Genomic DNA, 15,075 nt, shown 5'->3' with positions numbered 1-15,075 from the left:
GGTGTCCAGGTGGGAGGTTGGCGAGATGTCCCGCCTCAGCGCCGCGACGACAGCGTCTTCCACGGCGACAAATTACAAAACTCTTCTCTAAGCTTGTCAGTGGTCACTTGGTGGTATTTTGGCCTACAGATCGTTTGATGTTCATTTTTGAGAAACCTCTCGTCACTTGCAATTATAAAATAACTTCAACAGCCCAACAGACCAGTCCACATACTTAGATGTACTATATGCCCATGGGATTTGCATACATTATTTCATCATACTCTTACTGTTTTATACAAGCAGGAAATGCAATCAATCTGCAATTTCAGCTTCTCGAATGAAGAGTCCTACTTTTCAGTTTGAAAATCTTTAATGTCTCCGTGTTCTGGATTGTTGTTGGTACAAAACAAGTCATTAAAAAATAACTTGTGCATTTTACACTTTTTTTTTTCCTGCCATGTCATAGACTTGCCTTAATTAAAAACAATCACAAGTTGCAGCTCTGAACGGATATTTCAAAACCCAATGTGAGACCGGGTGGTTTTTATTTGGGTGAACAAACCCTTTTGTTTCTCTTCATCTCAAATGGGAATCTCCCTCTGTGCCGCAATGATATCACAGACATCCCACAGTACTAAGAATGGTCCCTGATAGTTTGCGTTGAAAGTCTCAACACAAAAAAAAAAAAAAAACCTTGAATATTCACAAGATACTCTGCAGACACATACAGATTAATCTGCCTTGTGGTTACGAGGTTAAGTCGTTTCGTATGGTCCTATACTGCAGACAGTATGGTACACTAAACACTGGCAGCAGTCAAGTACAAGCACAGGAACGACAGACACAGTTTTCTCATCAGCAAAGAGGAAGCTCGTGGAGGGAAAAAAAACAAGTGAAGGAAAGAAAGTCTGCAGACTATCAACAAGAAAATCCAGCATACACAAAGGTAAAAGTCATTGGATGTGATAAATGATTACTAGTGGCCGATGGGGGGGGGGGGGCTCTTGGACTTAGACATACGATTAAGAGCTTCAAGAGCTGCAGCATGAGTCTCCTCACGAGCTGAGAGCACAACACACATTCTCTTCGCTGCATTCGAGTCTGTCAAAAAAAAAAAAAAAAACTGAAGTATAAAAACAAAATCACCGTGATGTGTCTTCATAATTGCATACATGAACAAAATAACATACCCACCCACCCACCCAAATAAAGCTTTGTAAATTGCACTGGGATGTGGCACAAGTCCCAACCCTCCACCCTCCCATCTTTTGGGATATTTACATTCAGAAGTTCAGTCCAGGATGGAGCAAAGTTAGAAAAAGGACACAAGATCTTACAAAGCAGAACCAAGTGATACCCGGATGAGTGTGATGAGCGATTCTGGCAGTCTCTCTCGTTGTGGAACAGCTGCGGTCGAGGTCCACCCGGGTTTTGCTGCTCTCCGAGTTGTCCACAGTAACAGCTGTTGGCTGCCCCCTGCTGTGCAGACAGTCCTGTTACAGTGGAACCTTTTTCTCCGAGCTGTAGGTTTTTGTTTTTTTTGTTTTTTATGGTTCTGCTTGACAAAACAGAGGGACCCAGACCCCGTTTTGTTGCCAGTCCGTGGCCGGCGTTGACGCGGTTCTCGGTGCAAGGAGTCTGGGGGGGGGGGGGGGGGGGGGTTCATTTCCTCTTTTAGTCCCGAACGGAGCTTAACGCAGTTTGAGCTTGAAGGCAGAGATCTCCATGGGATCCAGGCTGATGGTGGAGTCGTTGGCTAGAGGCGTGCTGGAGTGCATCAGCGTCAGGGACATGGGCTGGAGCAGCTGCAGGTCCACGTCCTTGAACAGTCCCGATACGCTCAGCTGCACAGAGGGAATGACGAAATGCCAAGTTTAGCTTACAGGAGGTAAAAAAACTAAAACAATTCCAATGGTGCAATGACTATTCAGACCAGTAGAAAGTAGCAATAACACTTTGATAATACACCATTGCATCATTTTACTATCATTAATAACAACTCATTCATAATTAGCCTCCTTTAGCCTAAAGGCGCCGCTATGTGGAAAGCCATTTGGAGGCAATACAGTGTGCTGTTAAGCACCTTTACGTAAATTACTTAGTGACCTCTGCTAATGCAACATTTCTTGAGAGATTAACTTAAAATCACCTGTCCCTGTGTGGTGGTGCAGTTGAAGCCGAGGTTTGGCGCGTCCAGCCCACAGTCCAGCGCCAGCCGGTGAAGAATCAGAGCCGTGTGAGGAGACGGAGACTGAGGGTCCTGCTGCTCACACGGGAGAAACGTGTCAATTTGAAAGTCAGAACACAGCCAAATAATTGCGCTTTTGTTCCGTCTCGTCACCTGAGTCTGGATACTGCGCAGGTTCACCAGGTGGAAGTCGCAGGGGAGGATGGACTTGAGAGGGGCGAAGGTTTGCAAGGGAGGGATGCCGCGTCTTTTCGGCAGGACGGGCAGCGCCAAGACCTTGTGGTTTAAGAAGGAGTTGGTCATGTGACCCAGGATGGACGGGAAGCTGGTTGTTTCACTGTCCATCATCTGCAGGAGGGCAGAAACAAAGTGAAGTCACAGTAGTAAATGACAGCGTAAGAACAGGATCAATGATGCAGTCGTTCTTTACAGCACTGCGTTACGAGGAAGAGGCTCCAACTACGGCGTCAGAAAACAACGACATTTTCTAATTCTAGACCAAACAGAACTAATCAATCTTTATTGGATTTTTTACAGCCAGAGCACCGGTGTGTTTTTTTTTTTATATTGAGAGCATTACAGTGTTAGAAATGCCAAGGCAACGTCCTCCCAAACACCATCAGCAGTTTCACCGTAGAGCTGTATGAGAAAAGGGCAACCAATGCTTTCCATTCTCTCCACAACGTGAACTCATTTCCTTTATTGATCACACTGTTACATTCACCGGTGCTCGCACAAAAGTGGACTAGTTTTGCTGGAGCTACGAGGGTGACGAAAAGGAAAAACACCTCAACTTGCGCTACAGGAAAGACTATGACGGGTGCTGACAGCGTTACCTCTTGAACTTCGGCACTCAAGATTTTGGAGAGGAAATAATGAAACAAGGACAAGAGTTTGGCAAAGAGGCCATCATGCTGAAGGTAATGGAGTGAAAAAACAAAAAAAGGTAAGCAAAGTTAGGGAGCGGGACAACAAATAGACAGATGCAGGTGTAATGACCACTGATGTAACAACAAACTTGATAAACACAGTTTCATTTTTTGTGAGCTGGAATATCAAAAACAGCTCATCTTTGCCGTCATTTTGACCGACCTTGTTGCCCGTTGATCTCCTCTCCAGCAGCAGGCGGAAGCGATTGGTCGTCTTCTTGTTGTCCTTCAGGCCCTGACCCAGCCCACGATTATCGTCCTGCATCAGCCGTCGGTCCATAATCACTTCAAGCTGGCCTGAGTATTCAAAGTCCAGACATCAGTCAATGAAGACACACTTTGAACTATTTGTCCCTTACAAAACGGCTCCATTATTCGCCTGACGATGATTTTAAAAAAAAAAGGTTAGCTCAGTAGAATAAACGAAGACAAAGAGCGAATCAAAGACAACTTTCATTAAAAATGAAATGACGAAAAATGACACCCATTAGATGACGCGTAGTGAACTACAGACCAGTCTCCAGGCTGGTGACACCGAGCGACTGGGCTGTGTGCAGCGTGAGGCGGTGGTGGCTGTCCTGGATGTACGCCTGGCTGGACATGGGATAAAAGTTGCCCTGCAGGGGAATCTTCAGGTGGTGGCGACGGGGCTGCATCTACAACAAGAGATCCAACCCAAAACGACACAAACTTAAGCGCTAGGAAAGTAAGAGATAGTTGTACTTGAGAGAAATGTCACAACAACATTAAATAATCAGCATCTGGTAAGATTTGTATTGCACTTCTATGCAAATAACTATTCTCCTCTGAAGCGGAGGGTGGGACTAACCTGGAAGCCATTGAGATCGGTGTGAAAGACGTCTCCGTTCTGGATGTCAGTGACCAGTCGCATTGCCAGCTCCTTATTGGTCTGATCTCTGATGTCCACCGTGGTGGTGATCTCTACTGACAAACCATCCACTCCTTAAAGAATTTTAAAAAAAACAGAAAGATCAAGCTTCAGAAGAAAGGGAAAATTGTTAAAAATCTACCTATTGCGGAACAATTACTATTTGAAAGAAGTATTTACATTTGCCTCAAAGTAAGAAATATGTGGAACAAAGTAGTTGTTGTGAATTGTCATTCTGTCAGATATATTGGTCCATGATAAGAACACTTTGCACGGTCCGGTTGTTTTGATGATTACCTGGCACATTGTGAATGCGAATGGTCTGCTGGAAATGCTGGTAGTAGGCCACCACCTCCGAGAAGAGAGGCCCCTCCACGACGCGCACCACAGGGGGCTCTTTCTGGTTGTAAGGCTGAAAGCAGGGAGAAGGGGGGGGGGGGGGGGGGTAAAGTAAAAACGTGAGCGAAATTTGTGCTAAAAAATGGAAGAAAAAGAATGGATGACGACATACAGCACAGCGGCAAAGCCTCGAGGCTCCGTTGTCTTTAAAAACAAAGAAGAGATGAAGCACCACCCAGTCTGCCTGCTTTTCCACCCAGAGCACCCCAGCATGAGGCAAAGACACAATACACAAGGAAGGCAAATAAACATCCAAGATTAGAATACCTTTGCTTTTCCATCAGGCAGGAACAGGTAAGCGCCGCTCTTGTCTTTAGAGGGACGGGTGCCGTAGACGATGAACTGCATCTGAACCTTCACTTCCTGAGGATCATCCTTCCGCCTGACGCTCTAAATAGAAATGCAATAAAGAGAGCACAACATTAAAAAAAAATAATTCAAAAAGAGATCAAAAGGTTGTTTGAGCTACCACGAGACATTCCATGTTTACTTTGATCAAACTGCCAGGTTGTACCGGGAAATCAAGCTGATCATTATACTCTCCAAAAAAAGATCAAAAGTAGAAAACTGAGCCTGAATTCCGTTGGTATAAAGTAAGAGATAAATAGAGACAAAACACAAACCTCTAGAAGGCCAGTGGCTCCAGAGAAGCCCAGAGTGAGAGATTGGCTGCTGATGTAGAAGGTCTGAGGGTCGGACTGCTGGGAGCGGACAGGAAGCGGGTCAGCGGCCCGAGCGGTGACGCCCCGACCGGACAGCCTGAGCAGGGTGTCCGATCGCAGCGTCATGGGCGAGTCGGGGGAGTCATAGAGGTGAAACACGGCCAGGCCCAGCGGGGGGAGACGCACCATGAAGGCCGCCTGGACGGTGGAAGGTGGATGAACAGGTCGATACAAATTAGCAAAAGCATCTATTCACTCCGTTTCACTCTGTGACAGATCCAGTGCAGACAATGATGGAGAGTCCGCCTAGTGATGATATTTATATAACTACGTGGACCCAAACAATCTCTTCGCTCACCTCAAACACCTCTGCACTCATTTGAGTAGCAGAGCTCCACTGAGCACTCAGCTGCACAGGGAGGGTCTGTCCATCCTCGGTAAGAACCCGCACCCTGAGCGTGTTGACCAACACGGTCACCACAGATAGGCGCTCCTGCTCGACGGGGTTGAACAGAACCAGGTACCTGGGAGGGAAAAAGAAGGAAAAACATCCATCAGAAGCACAGGATGGGGGACGGGGCAGCGGAGATGAACGAGGTCAGGGGAGAATACCTCGGCCCTGATGGATCCAGCTCGATTAGAGTGCTCTGAGGAAGAGAGTCTTGAGTTGCACGTCTGTCATCCTACGAAATGAAGAACATAAAACAGGAAACACACTGAGAAACCGGCCTATTTTGTTCCTTTTACGATATTAAAACAGTTTATTACACAGTGGGGGAAGCGTCCCTCCGCGTTTCCTCTTACCGTCTCCAGGAAGGGCTCCGTCTGGTAAAAGCGATAAAACTCCTTGTTTTTCATCACCAGGAAATGAGCAGCGTTGATGATTACTCTCTTCAGACCAATGAGTGCCCGCAGTAATCTAGGGAGGAGAAGAAAGAAAAATCAATGGCCGACTGCAGCCTGCGCGGCTCGTTATTCTGAAGGAGGTGCGGAGGAGACGCCGTCCAGCCGTTCATTTCTCAACACTCCTTACTTGTTGCCGTAGTCGGTGACAACGTTCTCCTTGGCGGTGCCAGTGATTGCATCGTGATGCTGGAAGAGGCCAACGGACTGCCGCGCGTCCACCAGCAGGGCATAATCGGAGAGCGGGTAGCGCCCCTCCATTCCCACATGCCGCGCGTTCGCAACCGCCAAGCTGTAGAGGATCTCTGCCCCCCTGAAGGAGAGGAGGAGCAAGGAGGAGCCCCTTAGTACCTCGGGTCAGTCGGTTCACGTGACGGCGTTACTTTAAGACGACTGTGGTTCGGCAGTTTTATTTTGTTTTCTAACTTTACGCAGATGTTGTGTTCCCTCAAATTGGGATCTGTGCAACATGCTCACAAGGAGACGTTAGTACGTATCATAGGTTTTTGATGTTTTGCCTCTTATTTTTTTATTTTCTTATAATTGAGTGATATAAAAGCATTTTCACATGTCTAACCACTTATTTTAAATAAGCAATTTGCGTGACAATTCATTATAGGCATTTTTCCGATCAGTTTGAAAATAAATATTTACATTAAAAAAATACCTGTACAATATGTATTATAGCGTGGTTTTGTAGAAAAGCCTCCGTTTGGCAGTGACACAAGTTGTAGAACTGCGTGACGGAGCGAGCTTCAGCATCGTTAGTTCCCCGCAGGTTGTAAAGAGATCAAATCTCACCTGAGATGTGACTCGATCACACGGTCCATACTCTTATAAAAGGGCCGAGAGGTGAAGTAGCCGGTCCAGTAGTGGTCTTCCCGGTCCGCATAGGAAAAGAAATCTCCACTGACCACTGGGTAGTCGGGTGGTCTGGACCCCTGGGCCACATTGTGTGCTTTGTACACGGCGTTGAAGTACTCGGTGAGAGTCCCAAACTGAGCCTGGATCAGCAGACAGACACATGACATATTATTTTTAAAAACACAGCTCCAGAGGGGGGGAAAAAAAGAGAATTTCACATTAAAATGCATGTGCCTTTCATCTTGCATGGCGTAAGATAACAAAGATGTGACAGACTCTTTGTTGGAGTTAAAATACCACTGCATGATTCATTAATAGAAGAAAGTATCTGTCTGCACGGCGTATCTACCATATGTTGAGGGAGTGAGAGTAGACAAAGAACATGCTCACTTGTACGTGCATCTCTGGGTGAGAGTTCATGTAGTCGAACAGCTTCTGGTAGTTTGTGTACTGCTGATCCCACTCCAGCGCCTTGTCGTAGCGGAAGTCATCTCCCAGAGGCACGAGAAGCACCTTGCTGCGGTAAAGTTTGGACTTCTTACGGTACTGATCCAGGAGAAGGTTTGCCCTGAATGAAAGTGGGGTGTAAGGAAAATAAGGAAGAAAAGTCACTAATCAATAGGACCATGGAAGGCGGAAGATTGACTTGCAGATTAATTCCACTAAACACTGAAACATGTCCTCTAGAAAGAAACATAAGAAAAACATGTTTAGCATTTCTGTATTGACATTTATGATCTAAAAAAGGGCCGACATATGCACCACAGCTGGATACGACTCATCCATCTGTGCAATGTTAGAAAATAGTGAACACAGGTCCAACCTGACATCTTCAAATATCATGTAATAACTACAGAATGTTTTGTTGCTTTCGCTTAATAAATGACCCCTGCTATTTAAACTACTTACTCAACAACTAATCCGCTCTAATACACACCAAATAACAATATACCGGCCGTAATCAATGTCCAGGTTCTATACCAGCTCAAGAGCCTTCTTGAATGCGTTCGCTTGGAGAGCCATGATCGAACACCCCACATGGCTGCTCACCTCTCTGCTACATTAGTATCCACCACAGCTTTTGGCGGCACTTTCCAAGGACAGTTGATCCGGCCCCCCGGTAACCTCTTGAAGTCAAACTGGCAGCAGATCTTTGGGTCGGGCCCGCAGGTGTGCGGCACGTCGTAGCTGTAGAAGGGCATCATGTGGCAAAAGATGTCCGTGCTTGATCCGGTGTCTGTCGAAGCAGTAAAGTCAAATTCAAAACTCTGTCTTGAGGGGGTTCCACTGTTAACGTCATCAGGCACGTTCTAGTGTGGGTGATACATGCGACTGGGTTCACCCCAATGATCATAAACTTGTTGACATCCACGAAGGAACAGAGTACCACAGATTATATTGATAAAACAGTGTAATATCAGACAACTATTCCATTTTAAAAACAAATTGAAATCTTCAGCAGTCCAATTTATTGGGAAATAACAGCAAAGAGAGCACTTTTGGCGTTTTTTTGCGCACTGATTGTTCATCCGAAACGTCCCTCTCTTTACAAGGCCATTACGAGGGGCATGACTCATTCCGCTATGAGCTCAGAAAAGATAAGCACATGAATCAGAGCACATCGCCGGCCCTGGCACACTCACCCCAGGACTGCCGCCACATGAACTCCAGGCTGCGCGTGGCGGAAAAGTGTTTTTTGATGGAGTAGTGGATCCTCTGGATGAGCATGCTGGTCAGGTTGGCCCTCTTAAGCAAATAGGACATGGTAGCACTGTGACCAAACGGGTCTACGGCCCAGCCGCTGCGAGGAGTGATGCCTATGACAGGAGGCAAGTGGTTCAACTTCATGCTCAGATAAAAGGCCGCATCCTTTAGAAAGTCGTTCTCCTCAGCAGGCAGCACTAAGCAGCACTAAGTAGCACAGAGTATTGTGTCACCCGCTGACTGAGGGGCTTGACCAGCTCAGATTGGACGAATGTAGTCATTTTAACTAAACTAAAAAGGAGCTGGGCTAAAGAAAAAGATGTCGCTGAATGAGGTTAAGAGGCATTTAACCACAATTTGTCTGAATATGAATATGACCTACAAAGCTCAAGTGAGGAATCATTTACCGAGATTTCTCTCCAGCCACTGATGCCCTTCAATGAGCTGGTCTATCATGGCAAAGTAGTGAGCGCTGGCTTCATCGGTCATAACCCAGCCTCCCGTGACAATCTCCAGCTGCCCTCCAAGGATCAGCCTGTTGAACAGAGAGGATTCGGAAAGCAAGGTGAGGATAATCCGGTCCTTAAGGAGGAGTCACGTTAACCAAATAACAAGCTATTTTTAGAGCCACCGCATGCTGCAAGCAGGTTTTATCCATTGTGTAGACAACTGCACATAAGGCCAGTAGGCATTAAGAAACATGAACTAATTATTGAGTTATGTGCGTATTTCAGAGGCAGACTGTGTGCTTCTCCAAACTGTGACTCACTTGCGCATAGCCTCCTGCTTTTGTAAGTCTGCAGTCTCCCACCACTTGGAGAAGAATGAGATTTCACACCAGATGAACTTCCTGCGAGGATCCTCGGTCAGCTTCACCACCATGTTGTTTAAAATATGCTGCGTCTGGTCTGTGAAGTACTTGTCAAAAGTCTTGACCCAACCTAAAAACACAAGCCGATAAAGAACTGTTGGCAAACCGAAACTTTATGTAGCTGGCTGATACAAAGGCATGAAGACGGGGCAGGAAAGAGCGCTGCAACACATCAAAAATAAAACTCATATTTAATTCAAGTCGCGCTGTTTCCCCAGAGAAAGCTTTTTAGCAGAGTGGTTTTAACGAAAGTGAATTCAAGCACTTTTTATGCACCTTTGGTGCTCAACAGTGAGATATAACAGTCTATAAATATCCTGTCGAATATATATATATATATATATATATGACATAAATTGTATCCTAATATATTTCATAGAGATATACATCATTGCTGCAGCCATGCTGAGAAGCATGTGCTGCAGTCAGTTGTGAGTAACACGACTATTTACTGAGGTCTTTACAATATCGTGAGTGGTTTGAGCGGCTTACCTGCAGTTCATTAAAACCCTTAAAGTACCTTCTTTGCATTTAGTTAACTGAGCTTATTAGCAGTAAAGCTTTCACACGTCTTCGGTGTGAGCTGACAAAATGCTTTCTGGTTGACAAACACATCTGTCTGGGAACTCAATGCAGGCAACTAGACACCAAACAAATCTTTTCAGCAGCGTAATCAAATACAGCTCGAATTATTGAAGATCCAAATGCGCAGGTCTCTGCAGCCAGGCAACATATCAACGACTGTCACGTTAGTAAGCCTTTGGCAGGCTGGTAAACAAGTTTAATGATGTCTGCAAAAGGAATCTCAGCCAATCCCACATATAAATAGCTAGAGTTTGCCAATGCCAATGTCTAAGGTGTCAATTTCTACAATTTACAATTTCTCTGCAAACGAGGGGAAAGAAAGTGGTGGGACACACGCGAGGGCTCAGGATACAGACGGAGTGGCACAGAGACCTTTTCTGCTTCCAATGAACCTTGCTGTTCGTCTCCTCTCAGCTCACCTGGATCATTGTGGGAGTGGGGGACAACAAACACTTGCAGCGGTTCACTGTCCCACTCATCAGGCTCATAGGTAATGTCGAAGCCCTGTTTCCACACGCCACCATCAGGGTTGTCAAACTTGAGGATGGAGTGCACATCCAGCATCTAGAATGAAAAACATAGGGATCATTCGCTAGTATTGAACAGCAACTATAAATACAGCACTGATAATGATTTGGCCGATAAACTTCTCTGCCTTTTATCCTTTGGGGAAAACTAGTAGCCTAAACACCACAAACCTACCTGAACATCTGCTTGATTGTGGCTCCCTAAAGCAGGTTGGCAATCCTGGGGCTTGACAGCTAGGAAGGTGGGACGGCCGTCAAAGGGTAGGACCCAGGAACCGTTGGCGCTCCTAAATGGCAGGTGGCCGCTGGGAGACACTGCTCCTGTGTCTGTGAGCTCCATCACAGAGTCCTTTATGTGGCTGATGATTTGGTGGTTCTCCTCCAGGAGCTGCTCCAGCTGCTCTATTCGGTTTTGCAAAACCGAGATTTGGCTCTAAAACACACACACAGAAAAAAAAAAAAAAATCATAAATCACATAACTGTACGAGATCATAAAATATCTCTTGACCAGGCATTAATCCCGCAATAAGAACCTTCAGATTACACCAAGGTGACAAGTAGCAGCATTAGTTCAATTCGTCCTAGAGATATTTATACAACGAGGGGGGGGATGATTTTGTATATTGTGGAAAACAAAATAATAATAATGAAACTTATACATGTTAATTTATGATTTATCAAACACCTGGTGGACAAAACATGTAACAACTATGGAAAAAGTATTTTACATAGTATGCACCTCCAACATCCGGCATTATTCTTACCCGTGGAAAGTTGCCGCCGTTCTGTCTCCTTGCAGGGTCATGTTGGACTCGGTCCAACATCAGATATAGCGAGAATACCGCCACACAGAATATGGCCCCTCCACACACTGTCACCTGTTTCCTCAACTTCATCCTCTTCTAGAGCGGTCCTGGGGTTTAAATTTTTTTAAACGGCCCGTTTCCAAGAAAGAGAAACGCTCCTGGAATGCAATCCGACACAGAAAGAAAGGGGAAGGTGACCAGCTACGCCGGTGATAATGGTTCAGTCTCACTCCTGCGATGCCTCCAGCCTCCGCTCAACATACTGCAGAGCAAAACGAAGCGGGCTGCGGCAATGGCCGCAGTGGACAAGGGTACTAAATCAGCAATAGCTGGCAAGCGGTCTGTCAGCTTTGGCCAAACCACAGACACCGGTGGGCTCCTTCAAAGTAGCCCTTGTGCTCAACCATCCAAACCAATGACACTGCAGGAAAAGGAGAAGAAGAAAAACGCCACACAGAAGGGGCTCAAACAGGGGGTCTAGTGTCCTTGTAGCATGATGTCCGTCACTGTGGGCCTGCTTTCTGGGTCCAGTCCCTACTCACACGGCACGGTGAAATCCTCTAGTGCAGCCACAGTCCCCTTCTGATCAGTGGGCCTCCAGTGCCATAACAGTTGGCCCTCTAGGCTGCGGCAGTGCTGAGAAATAAGCCGAGATATGGACCAATTTGGCACAGGAAAGCGGCTCTCTTTTTATTTCTTCTTCTTTTTAATTTCTATGAAATCAAAGCTCAAATGCTTGAGGCAGCTCCAGGAATTAAAATGAAACAAATGTCATTCTTCGCGCTGTAGTATTGTAACAGCAGCTCTACCTGGGCAGAAGTGCTGAGTTGAATTCACATGAGGGGGGAGGGAGGGGTCTTCTCCAGCTGTTGAGGAAAATGTTTTTAAGTTAATGGGTGGTAAGTAACACACACAAAAAAACCACATTCAGCCATAAAAAGCCAAAGGTCAGAGACGTTTTTTGATGCGACGAGTTGAGTAAACAGGAGGGTTTGGGGTCATTGTGTCACACTGACAACTAGTCTACAAATCCAACAGGATCATAAGCCCCTCACTTTGCAGGCTGATCATATCTGAGCATTACCCCAGGGAGCCCGGGATAATAACCTGGCATTCACAGTTGCTCACGCTGACTGATAAATAGCCTCACTGTCATCAGGTGGGCAAATATTTGTGAGATCGTCTTCAACTAAACAACACGTAACGTAACCATCTGGGCCGCGTGATGAATAAATCCAACAAGAAGGGCTTTGTAAATGGAGGTGCTGGACAGAGATAACTGAACCACTGCGGCCAATTCCTTTATGTGGCACTACGTCAAAAAAAAAATGAACCACAAAAATAGAGGGAAACATTCGCATGAAGTACCACGTCACCCCAAAACCGTGTCCTTGGGGTTATTACTGTTTGACTGGGATGACTTTTGGTCCGCTGTGGCTGGGCAGCTAGCCAGCAGCAGCGCGTGCCTTCCCAAGCAAAAGCACCTAACGTTACATACCTGCATTTGGGACATTCTGCCGTGTCAACTCCGATACAAGGCAGACACTTTATACATTTAGCTCGTTGACCTATAATCCACTTTAATCTACTCTGCTAAAGTTTACCAATCCCCTCGGGCATCACGAACATGCAGCGGAACACGCTAGCGTTAGCCAGCCGACGTTCTGTTGTACAGATTACGTTCAAGACTGATTTGACAGCTAGCTTCGAGAGCCGATGTTACGGCGTTAGCATAAGGGCTGATGAGGCTGACTGAACGGCAGTCACGGTTCTCCTCCGGCATCCGGGGGGGGGGGGCTGCGCTGCACGGCGGACGTATGTCCGACCCCACGGAAGACAGCGAGTAACGCGACTGCCTTGATAACAATTGGACGATACGTGGTTGAAATCTCCTGGCCAACCAATTCACTTTACAACTGCACCTCGGGCTAACGCGTCCCTACGCCCCTGGAAGCCTGTCTATTTGAGAATAATATCAAATAAATCGGACGTTACCCATTAAGGGGGTGTAATCCGGAAGAGCGTGGAGCCAGGCAGTGCGTGAGTTCGCAGCTCCCGGCTGACAGATTACCCGTTGAACCAGTTAGCTTAGCAGCTAGCACCAATGAGCTGCCGCAAAGGCTTCTGGGAAGCGAGGATTGTAAAAAAAAAATGAAATGGACCATTATAAATAAAATACCTTAATTTATGGGGTGATTGAAGAAAGTACCCGCCACGAAATAGACAATAGCATGATTAAAAAGAAACATAGATCCATAAAAATGGCTCAACACACAATAAACAAAACGATTCGAGGGGATTGATGGCAGCCTATGAGAGAGAATAATTACATAAGTAGTAAATGATCCTGCGATAATACCCTGGATCATCTGCTCAGACACACCTCCGTTCAGAACGACACAAGATATGAAATGAAATAACGTGAGATATAATAACAAATATTTCCTAGAAGGGCACTACTCTACTATTTCTAGTTGTAGACTAAAGTAATTCAAAAATGTATTAGATTTATTTGTAGTACTTTGTAGATTTCTTTAGTACTTTGGAGTTACCCTAAAAACATTTTTAAACAATCTCCCGAAAGGTCTAAACTTTGTCGACGGTTAGCTAATTCATATCTATTTAATTCACCTAAATAAATAACTTCACCATTTATGCTTAAGTATGAATGGAGAACAATACAGAAAAATAATGGCCCATGTCTCACTTGTTGTGCATTCAGTGCAGTGGCAGCTTTAATTAAAAATAAAAATGCAGTAATTTAGGTGAAATTCTGGATAATAAATTGTGCCCACATTGGATAATGCATTGAACATGTTCAGTAACAAAGATGACGTAATAGCTTGAACAATGCTGCACTTCCTTTTTCATTCAGCACTTTAATAAATGGATGAGTAATCTTTTTAAGATAAGAAATGTATGTCATGCAGCTTTTATAATGTTGTAAGAGGGACTAGTGACCCCTGTTGTTTCTACCTCCCTGTCTGAGACACTTGCCGTGATGGAGGGGCTTAATCAGTGCTGCCTTTTCTGTGACCAAAGTAAAAGACCAGGGAGACAGCTGCGGAGAAGTGACACCTGCATGCAGGTAAATGGCACCTGGGAAGCCCTGTGCGGAAAATGTACTGATGCTGTGCATGGATTATTTTGGTTGATCAAACTCTTTACAAGTTTTGGTAACAGAAGGTTGGTTGACACTTAAATAATGGGCAGATTGTGGGGTACATAACAGATGGGACAGATGGTATTGTTTTTTATTCGCAACAGACTGATAGACTTTTCATCAGGCTCATAAAACTATTGTAAATTCAGTGAGTGACAAGGTTTAGGACAGATATTTCCAGACTTAAAAAATTTGGTTTGGAACCACAAAGTACACCAGGTATTGACACATCATTTTCCAGGAGAGCTATCTCTCACACAGGAAAGTCTTGTTTACACAGCTGGTTTTGATTTTGATTATAGGAAGGGACTAATCTCTTTGGTTCCAACATGTTGTTGCTGAGCCTTGTGGACAGCCTGTGGATCTGGTATGTGTGACGTCTCACAACAAGGCCAGCACTGAGGAAAAATGTTCTATAGACACAAAAAGGCCCAGGTAATATGAGTCTTAGCAGGTGTACCTGAAAACAAATCCAAAAAGGAACAACCCTGTCTCCACGGCAACAGAAGCACAACAATGGGCTCGGCTGTCCTGGTAAATGAGTCTCGAGGGGACTGAAGGAAATACCATACCAGTACACTTACTTTTGTGTTTTTAACATG

General features: G+C 45.4%; 1 protein-coding gene across 9 annotated transcripts; it reads right to left on the bottom strand.

The window, feature by feature from the left end:
• Positions 1 to 402: 402 nt before the first annotated feature.
• Positions 403 to 13,441, bottom strand: man2a2 (mannosidase, alpha, class 2A, member 2). 9 transcript variants are annotated; one of them, XM_037452009.2, is made up of 24 exons: positions 13,306 to 13,441; positions 12,120 to 12,176; positions 11,853 to 11,946; positions 11,269 to 11,731; positions 10,679 to 10,936; positions 10,396 to 10,540; positions 9,290 to 9,461; positions 8,928 to 9,055; positions 8,460 to 8,633; positions 7,867 to 8,053; positions 7,207 to 7,384; positions 6,754 to 6,956; positions 6,083 to 6,265; positions 5,854 to 5,968; positions 5,662 to 5,732; positions 5,408 to 5,573; positions 5,011 to 5,247; positions 4,655 to 4,777; positions 4,286 to 4,400; positions 3,929 to 4,062; positions 3,614 to 3,755; positions 3,263 to 3,396; positions 2,132 to 2,518; positions 403 to 1,826 (listed from the first exon to the last, which is right to left on the bottom strand). In XM_037452009.2, exons 4-24 carry the CDS (start codon positions 11,398 to 11,400, stop codon positions 1,674 to 1,676), a joined length of 3,537 nt encoding a protein of 1,178 aa, XP_037307906.2. In that variant the 5' UTR covers positions 11,401 to 11,731; positions 11,853 to 11,946; positions 12,120 to 12,176; positions 13,306 to 13,441; the 3' UTR covers positions 403 to 1,673. The 9 variants fall into 9 exon arrangements, with proteins under 9 accessions (XP_037307906.2, XP_037307909.2, XP_037307902.2 ...); XM_037452012.2 differs by having other exon boundaries at positions 2,132 to 2,245; positions 2,324 to 2,518; positions 11,269 to 12,176; XM_037452005.2 differs by having other exon boundaries at positions 11,853 to 12,176.
• Between the last annotated feature and the right edge of the window lie 1,634 nt (positions 13,442 to 15,075).

Source organism: Pungitius pungitius, chromosome 6 (genome assembly GCF_949316345.1).
Source record: "Pungitius pungitius chromosome 6, fPunPun2.1, whole genome shotgun sequence".
Classification (NCBI taxonomy): domain Eukaryota; kingdom Metazoa; phylum Chordata; class Actinopteri; order Perciformes; family Gasterosteidae; genus Pungitius; species Pungitius pungitius.
The sequence above is the reverse complement of the archived record's forward strand: the minus strand, read 5'-3'. Positions and strand labels throughout refer to the sequence as shown.

Bases quoted from the DNA above. Each gene is read 5' to 3' on its own strand.
- man2a2 (XM_037452005.2), bottom strand. From the start codon at position 11,400: ATGAAGTTGAGGAAACAGGTGACAGTGTGTGGAGGGGCCATATTCTGT. The intron at 5,574-5,661 runs GTATTCTCCCCT...TTTCCCTCCCAG, and splicing joins CTGGATCCATCAGGGCCGAG to GTACCTGGTTCTGTTCAACC. The intron at 4,778-5,010 runs GTTTGTGTTTTG...ATTTCTATTTAG, and splicing joins GAGCCACTGGCCTTCTAGAG to AGCGTCAGGCGGAAGGATGA.